This window comes from Canis aureus, chromosome 5, assembly GCF_053574225.1.
Source record: "Canis aureus isolate CA01 chromosome 5, VMU_Caureus_v.1.0, whole genome shotgun sequence".
In the NCBI taxonomy this organism is placed as follows: domain Eukaryota; kingdom Metazoa; phylum Chordata; class Mammalia; order Carnivora; family Canidae; genus Canis; species Canis aureus.
Window position 1 is genome coordinate 79,646,421 of NC_135615.1, and position 8,651 is coordinate 79,655,071.

Below are 8,651 nucleotides of genomic sequence, written 5' to 3' on the forward strand. Positions count from 1 at the left end.
CTCATAATGCAGACAGGAAAACCGAGGAGACGAGCAAGGCAAAGGACCTGCCCACAGCCATGGAATAAGTGGTGGAAGCAGGATCACAAGGCTGCTGCAGGTCGCGCAGCTCCCAGGTCCCCTGCGGGTGGAAGTGGCTGGTCCAGTTATCCCAGCTGCAGACCAGGAACAAGCAGGTGGCAGGAAGCCGCAGGCCAGGACGGGGGCATCCTCTTGCTTCCACTGCTGCCTGCTTGGACTCAGGGGTGTGGGCAGCAGCCAGCAAACAAGCCACTGTGAGCCCATGACTGGTGGGACTTTGAAATTTCTGACCACGACAGAGCTGGGGCCTCTCCTGGGCAACCCCCCCCCCCCCCGACCTGTGGCCGAGCTCTGAAGTCGGGCCTCCGTGTTCTGACCCGACCTGGGCCAGGGGCTACTGTCTCCCCATCCACATCCCCTAAGAGAACATCAAAAGGATGGAAGTTTCCAGTCCATGCTGGAATGTGGGTTTTCCAGCTGACTCAGAGCCTATTTCTACGGCAGCCACACACTGCACCAGGGGATCCAGGGAGACAGTCACATCTGGGAGCATTTTCACTGCTTGTCAACAAGCAGGAACCTGCCCAGAAAAGAACAATGAAGAAAAATCCCGAAACTCAGCTGGCTGAGCTCCCAGCCTCCGACCTACTGGATCTTGGACAAATGGCCCTCCTGGATCTTGGACAAATGGCCCTCCGGGTCCCCAGGGTCCTGCCCCGCAGTCAGGCTGCTCCCCACACGCTCCCTCTGGGCAACACCGAGGCAGGGGTGGGAGACGGGGAGCAGGGCGCCGTGCTGCAGTAGCTGGCCGCATGAAAACCAACACACCTGGCCACGCGCACTTAAGTTTCTCAGCTTCTCTGGGCCTCAGTTGCTGCATCAGTAAAATGGGAATGAGGAAAAGAGGCCAAGAATGAAGAGCCCTTGGCACAGCCTCTCGCTCACAGCCCAGCCGGTGGTTTTTGGAAAGGGAGTGGGTGAAGGGAGAGGCCGGGAAAAGAGAGAGCCACACACTGGATCGTGCAAACCGCCTGGAAACTAAGTCCACGGGGCCCCAGGCTGGCCCCTCCCCTGGCGACTTGACCAAAGGCCGGGAAGTGTAGTTGCATCACTGGGCTTTCAGGGGTTAATGATGGGGAGTGGACAGGGCCCAGTATTTAACTAACTGGGGAGGTGCCCTGAGATCAGAGCACCCCACTCACTTCCTTCTCCTGCAGCCCAGCTCCTCTGCCCCCTGCTCACCTCCCCCTCCCCCAGGATGAAGCCTCCCCCTCTCCTGACCTTCCTTTGCCTCCTGGGTAAGTGACCTATGTGACCTTCCCTCTTCCTCCTCCCCAGCTGGAAACCCAGAGCTCCCTGGAGGCCCCAGAGGGCCTGGACCCAGGTTCTAGGGAAGGTGTGGTGGGTCATGGCGAGGTCATGCCCGAGCCAGCACTGATGGGGGTTCGGGAGGCGGGGATGCAGGCTGGGTGGCCTGGGAGGGCACGGGAAAGGGGCCAGTGGGGACCCCAGATAGCACCCATGAGGCTCCTGCCACCTGTGCTCCACCCGCTGCTCCCCATTAGCATCCATTTTTGGTCCTTACCTGCCCTGGGTGGGCAGCGCCCCCCATTGCTGTAGCAGCAGGGTCTGGGGGCATCCGGGGAGCCCCAGGTGGTCATGAAGCCCACCCCCTGGCTTCTGGTGGGATCGGTGGGGACAGAGTGCTCTGGGGGCACCGAGCTGACGTCTGGGGTCTGAGGAGCAGTGGGGAGCAAGTGGGAGGATGAGTGGAGATGAGGGAGGGGACCCGGGGGGAGGGCACTGCGTGCGACGTCACGATGGGGTGAGCACTGAGGATCAGGGTGGGTGGACGTCGTGGGAATATTATTACTGCTTAGCATCGCTGTTATTGGGGGCCAGGTGCTTGGTGAGGTGGGGTTAACTGCACGGTCCAGGAGGGGAGGCGTCTGGCTCAGGTGTGAGGGGACCTGAGGGTGGGGCCCTGACGTCGCTGCCGGCCCGGCCCCCCCCCCCCCCCCCGCAGTGGCCCCGGCTGGCGGGAACCTGGTGCAGTTTGGGGTGATGATCGAGCGGATGACGGGGAAGCCGGCGCTGCAGTACAACGACTACGGCTGCTACTGCGGCGTCGGGGGCTCCCACTGGCCCGTGGACCCCACCGACTGGTGAGCGGCCGGCCCAGCAGGGGGGCCCGGGGGCGGGGAGGGGCTGGGCGCCCGGCAGCCCCTGGCCCGGCGCAGCCGCTCACAGGCCCCTCCAGGTCGCCCATGACCCTTCCAGGTGCTGCCATGCCCACGACTGCTGCTACGGGCGTCTGGAGAAGCTGGGCTGCGAACCCAAGCTGGAAAGGTATCTCTTCTCCGCCAGCAGGCACAGCATCTTCTGCGGTACGTGAACAGCCCTGGGGTGCCCCAGACCCGGGGGCGGAGGGGGGGGTCCAGGCAGGAAGCCCTCCTGATGGTGGCCCCTGGTTCGTCATCAGGCCCGGCCCTGGGCTAGAGAGACGGGAAGGTGGGTCTTCCTCCGTCACCGAACCGTAGAGAGGACTGTCCATCCACCCAGACGCTCACGGGCACCCAAGGGCTCCTGCCCCAGCCCCGGGTGCTTCTCTCCACCAGGGGGGCCTCCCAGCTCCAGCCTCAGGGCAGAAGAGCCAAGGGGCAGAGCTGGAGCAGGCCCAGAGGAGCTGGACTCACACGTCCTCTCCAGGGCGAGGTCCCCGAGCTGGAGCTGCCACTTGGGACAGCAGACCCTGTTCCCAAAGGCTGACTCCGCCCAGTGGGGCTGTCAGGCTGGACCTGTTTGCTCAGCTTTGCCAGATCCAAGGCCCCCTCGGACCCATCAGGTGTCCCCTGGTCCCTGGACCACGTGACAGCGTGGAGGCCTCCGCGCTGCCGGGCCCAGTGGAGAGAGCACCGAGCTTCTGCGCTGCAAAGGCAGGAGCAGCCTGGAGGGAGGGCAGGGCCGAGTGAGGCAGAAGGACCCAGGAGGGTCAGACAGCTCAGGTCTCTAAGGTCTGACCTGGGGGCGGGGCTGGGCCAGGACCAGAACCGCTGGAGGCAGACTGGACTCAGTCTCCAGCTCCTGCAGCCTCTATGGACTCAGCAAGGTGGCTTTGACAGGTAGTGAGCTCCCCGGCACTGGAGGTTTATACGTAGGAACAGGTCACCTGTCAGGGATGGCCGTGAGGGGATGACTGAGGACAGGTGTCCAGAGAATAGGGTCAGAGGCTCAGGGCTTCACCTTCTACCCACTGTGTGACCTTGGGCAAGAGAGGTAACCTCCCGAAAGCCTCTGTTTCTTCATCTCCCTCCCCCAGCTTAATCCAGGCGCTCTGCTGGCAGAGCAGATGGGAGCAGAACCCTGGTGGCAAGTGGAGGCTGACCTTTGAGGGGGAGCCCTGGGCATTTCCGAGACATGTATTCTTGGGAACAAGGAGGAGCCACCAGAGCCACTGAGGGCAGACAGAGGCCGTGGAGGGTTGGGGAGGCTCTGGGGCCCCGGCGCCCACAGAGCGGTGCCCGGCTGGGTGTGAGCCCATAAGCCAAGAGGGGGCCCTAAGATAAAGGCCAGAGAAACGGGCTCTGCCTCCCCGGGTGGAGGCAGGCCCAAGGCCCAGGCAGGCCCCAAGCTTCCTTCCCAACGGGCTCCGGCCGGGGTGCACGGGCCACCTGGGACTGAGCCGCCATCATTTCCTAGTTGCCCTGTCACCTTGGTGGCTGCACTCTACCCCCAGCCACGTGTCACACAGGGAAGGGGCTGCCTGGAGGTGCCCCCGGCGCTGGAGCAGATGCCCTAGAGAACCAGCCGGTCTCGGGGCCGGCCAGAGGGCCGAGGGGCGTGCGTGGGCTCGGGAGACGAAGGGCCAACGGCTCCAGGCTTCCCAGCGCCCTGCCCCGGCTCCCACCCACACCCCAACGTCCCCCGTGGCACTGGGCTTCCAGCAGAATAGGACAGAGGCCCCCGAGGGCGGGAGGCCTGAGCCACAAGGTCCCTGACTCACCTTGTCCCCATCAGCCGGGAAAACCGCCTGCCAGCGTCAGACCTGCGAGTGTGACCGGAAGGCCGCCCTCTGCTTCCGCCACCACCTGGGCACCTACAACCGCAACTTCGCCCGTTACCCCAACAAGCTGTGCAGCGGCCCCACGCCGCCCTGCTAGGGCCGGGCCCACCCGCCCCACACCCCGCCCCCAGCGGCCCTGGGCAACGCAGACACCAAAGGCCCTCCCTCCAGAAGGTTCCTTTCCCGCAAACCCATCCTTCCCCGAGAGCTCGTGGACTGCGGCCTGGACCATCGCTGGCCTCCCAGGCCGCACGCTGCCCCGAGGAAGAGCCAAGGGACCCTTCAGCACCCAGAAGATTCTATCACCCGGCCCTGAGATCTCAGCTCCCTCTTCTGAATAAGTGAATAAGGTTGTCCCATAATTCTAATATTCTCTGATTCTCAAACTCTACTATTATAGGATTTCATTAGTTTATGGTTTCATACACTCAGTTTTGTTTTGGTTTTTGTTTTTTTTTTTTTTGAGCCTCTACCATGTGCCAGCCACGTGCTGAGCACTGGGAATACAGCAGGAACCCGTCTGACACGGTGGCCCCTGCCCTGTGTGTGATCCTAATATCCTCTCCTTTTCATTTCCCCTTATAGTAAGTTTCTGTGACTCTTTTTTTCTAACATTCTACAATCTTATGCAAGACAATAATGGCAATCTCCAGAAGGAATGTATCTGCCCATATGGTGGAATCTGAGAAGCATGAAAAATACCAACCTAAAAATATTGTCCCCACCATGTCATCGGGCCCCAAATCCCTCCCATTAGCAGCCTGGCTGAGTATGAAAAGAAGCTCTAGAATCATTTTATCCAAACCCCTCCTTTGATGGACAGGCGACGGCCAGGGGTCCGAGGGGGGAAGTTCTCCCCAAGGGGGATGTCCTCACTCCCAGCCCGTGTGCCTCTGTTTCTCCACGAGCTGGTATCAGCCAGTGATGCTCTGGTACGGCCAGGTGGACCCGACCCTCTGGCTGTCACCTTGGACAGCCCAGCGCTCTGAGAAGGTCCCCTGCGAGGGCGCCCAGGCTGGATCGGGCTCCTGACACAGGGAGGGGAAGAGAAACGATTTCAGCCTCCCAACGTTTGCCTCTGGGGACATGAAGAATTTGATGCACCAGAGGATTCCCTCCCCCCTCCAGCGCCCCACCGAGTGGGATGCAGCCTATCCTGGAAGCTGTGTACTTCCAGCAGATTCTACTAACCATGGACGTGGTATCTCCACCGTCTACAATAAGCTGGTAAAACGGGAAAAGGTGCTACGCGGGGAGGGGACAAAGCTCCCAGCAGACACGCAATAAACATTCACTCTCTTTGTCCTTTTCACGACTTGTGTGCAACTTTCAGGACTTTGAGGGCAGGAAAGAGTGGGAAGAAATCAAAGGGACGATCATCATAAACTTTGAAAGGTGAAGAGGTTCTGTGTTAGCATAAACCAAGGGGTGGGGGTGCGGGGGTCAGGTGTGCACGCTCTGCCGCTGTGACTGATGCCAATCCTTGGGAAAGAGTCACCCACCGAAGACCAGGTCTTAAAGCACCTTAAAGCACGAGTGGGGCTGGGGAAGAGAGGGGGTGCGTTTGTGGGAACCGCGGTCCTGAGGCGCCCTCTGGTGTCTGTTTAGCTCAGGCTATGGGGGGAAGCCAAAATTCTGCTGAAACCTGGATTGGCCTTCATGGGGTGGGGGAAAGCAGCTTCTGGGCTAGTGAACTGGGTCCTTTGGCATTGTCGATAATAAATACGCGGAGAGGGGCCCCTGGGTGACGCAGTCGGTTAAGCGTCTGCCTTCAGCTGGAATCGTGAGCCCAGGATCCTGGGATTGAGCCCCACGTCAGGCTCCTGGCTCAGCAGGGAGCCTGCTTCTCCCTCTCCCTCTGCCGCTCTCCCCACCCCTCCTGCATTCTCTCTCACTTACTTTCTCTCTGTGTCAAATAAATAAATGAAGTCTTTAAAAAACATATGCTGAGAAATAATCACGAAGCCCTTACGAACATCTTAGAGTGACAGGTGCCCCTGCATCAGTGAGCAGCACAGGAAAGGGGAAGGGACTTGGAGAGGGGTCCTGCGGTGAGCGTGATGGGTGTAAGGCAGCAAGGGCACCGACACCTGCTCACCTGGCAGGTGCGCGGCCATCGGGCACTTAGGAACTAGACCTGGCCTGCAGCCTGTTCTCCCAGTGATCAATAAACGTTCGGTGAATGAATCAGTAGGTCTAAATTCCACAGATGTGTCTGTGGTTGCACACGCGTCATCGCCAGCTGCAGCACCAGACTTGTAGAAAGGACTAAAACATCCCCGAACCTGAGGTCACAGCTTCCAGGCCGAGACCCCTCCGCTCAGCCAGTCAGCAACAGTGCATCCGTCCCGGGCCTGCGGGTCCGTGTAGCCCGGGGTCACCGGGAGCATCATCTGGGAGCTTGTCAGAAATGCAGAGTCTCGGACCTGACCCCAGGCCCCCTGAGGCTGAGCCTGTGGGTGAATGAGACCCCCCCCCACATTAAAATCCAAAAAGCGCTGACAAGTGGCCCGAATTGGAACAATGACGCTCCCCTGGGAACCGTACCCACCTGCGCCTCATTAGGCCTTGGCTTTCACCAGGCACCGTTCTAAGTACTGTCGGCTTATTACTTCCCTGAGTGAACCCTGAAATGAATGAGGCCTGGGGCCCCAGCAGGGCTTACCTGAGCGGTCATGGGCTGCCTCTTCCCAACGTGGACCACGCGACTCGGATTGATTTGCTTTGTTCCCACCACCCCCTAACAAGCCACTAACGAAATGTTTGATTAAATACCTCGCTGAGTGATCAGAAATCAAATCACGTTGGAATTTCCAATTATGATTTCTTCGCGGACATCCGTCGGCTTCTTTGGGGTGCTTGGCAGCCTCACTGCTGGAGAACTGAACCCTGCATTCGTGTTCATTCTTTCCTGCAGTGAACTCGTATGCAGACTCCGCGGCCGGTCCTTGCTGAACGCTGCAGGTGGAGACACATCAGATGCGGCCAACCGGCCAACAGGCGCTACTTACTCTACACTAGTCAGTGCGTCCACAGAGCAAGACTAGACTATCAGGACCTCCATCCTGCACCCTGTCCCCGTCCTGTCCACCGAGGCCAGCTTTATCTTCGCCCAGTTGGACTGTCGCTCCCTCCTCTGTTCCCGAACCGTCAGTAGCTCCCATTGTCCACTAACCCCTGGCGTTCAAGCATGGTGCCATCTGCTTTTCCGGCCTCCTTGAGCCACCCATATATATTTCTTTATATGGTCCACACACACACACTGACCCTATCCCCCTGCCTTCCAGCCTTCACAGCTCTGTACGAAGCTGCCTTCGGCCTGGAAGCTTCCCTGTCCACATGTGAAAATCCACACACATTAAGTACATCTCAAATGCCCCCTTTTCCATACTTTGCCCGCTAAAGATTTCGCCCTCCTCTGAACTCTCAGGCAACGTGTTTATACCTTTCCTGGTCCACTTACCCCCGTCACTGGGGTCCTTGTTGAGGGTTCCCATGTGTTAGAGGCAGATTGCTGTAGATTCCAAGCCTGCTACCAATCTGTGATCTTGGGCCAGTTATCTATTCCCTTGGGTGTAAAATGGGGCTAGAACCACCAGCCTCACGAGATGTTTGAATGGTTTAAGTGAGACAACACATTCAGAGTGCCTGGAGCATTATGGAAGCTCTCTCTCTGCCAGGTCACTGGGTATTTTTGCTTCCCCTACTTCATCCATCACAGTACATGCAAGATAAGTAGCTATTCAGTTGAATCCATGGACACATGATAATCGGAATTATTTTAGGGAAGTGGCATCATGCATATGATAAAGACTATGCTCATTTATTCAAGTAGCCCCTGGGCTCGCTACTCTGAGTGTTCATTTGTCTTAAGCAGACACACATTTGAAAATCATTGACCTTCAGTGCCCCGGGCTGATGTCCTGTGAAGGAAATGGGACAAAGCTGGCTGGAGAGAGCGTGCGCAGCACTGTTCCTGGAGGGCCGCTACCTGTGCTGAGTTCCAAAGTCAGGGCACATCCAGGGGTCAACTCCTGACACCGTGAAGCAGTCAGGAGGGGCGAAGTCTGCCTCGGCTCAGGGATTCGCTCAGCAGGCATTGGCCTTCTGGGAACAAAAGCCGCAGGACACATGTTTGAAGAAGTTCCCGGTCTTTCCCCAAACTAATGGTATATCCCTAATAAACCTTGTCTTTAGCACATGGGACACCCCACTCTAGGGTTTCCTCCCTATGCCCGTCCAAATGTTGCTTCCTCCACCAAACTTCCCATGATTTCCCTCTGACTTTACAGCCCTCCTAGCAGTACTCCTACATGGTGTGTGTGTGTGTGTGTGTGTGTGTGTGTGTGTGTGTGTGTTTCCTCCTTCACTCCTGGAAACTTGGAGGATACCTCTATGCCCAGAAATAAGAACCCCTGGACCATGCAGGTTCAGTAAATGTTGGATGGACTCCTGGATGGGTGAATACAAACAGAGTACCTTGGGGGACTACTAAGTCCCTCTGACACAGGCAGGTTCAGACAAGTTTCTCCAAGCCGGGAAAGTGTTCCTTCTGCCAAGCCAGAAC

The 8,651-nt window shown here is 58.5% G+C and overlaps 1 protein-coding gene across 1 annotated transcript; it reads left to right on the plus strand.

The window, feature by feature from the left end:
• The first annotated feature begins 1,146 nt into the window (after nucleotides 1–1,146).
• Nucleotides 1,147–5,977, plus strand: LOC144314798 (group IIE secretory phospholipase A2-like). Its single transcript, XM_077899361.1, has 4 exons — nucleotides 1,147–1,319; nucleotides 2,048–2,186; nucleotides 2,302–2,408; nucleotides 4,039–5,977. Exons 1-4 carry the CDS (start codon nucleotides 1,280–1,282, stop codon nucleotides 4,179–4,181), a joined length of 429 nt encoding a protein of 142 aa, XP_077755487.1. The 5' UTR covers nucleotides 1,147–1,279; the 3' UTR covers nucleotides 4,182–5,977.
• The last annotated feature ends 2,674 nt before the right edge of the window (nucleotides 5,978–8,651 follow it).

Excerpts from the sequence above, each read along its gene's own strand:
- LOC144314798 (XM_077899361.1), top strand. The coding sequence starts at position 1,280 with ATGAAGCCTCCCCCTCTCCTGACCTTCCTTTGCCTCCTGG. Across the intron at positions 1,320-2,047 it reads GACCTTCCTTTGCCTCCTGG|TGGCCCCGGCTGGCGGGAAC; the intron begins GTAAGTGACCTA and ends CCCCCCCCGCAG. Across the intron at positions 2,409-4,038 it reads CAGGCACAGCATCTTCTGCG|CCGGGAAAACCGCCTGCCAG; the intron begins GTACGTGAACAG and ends TGTCCCCATCAG.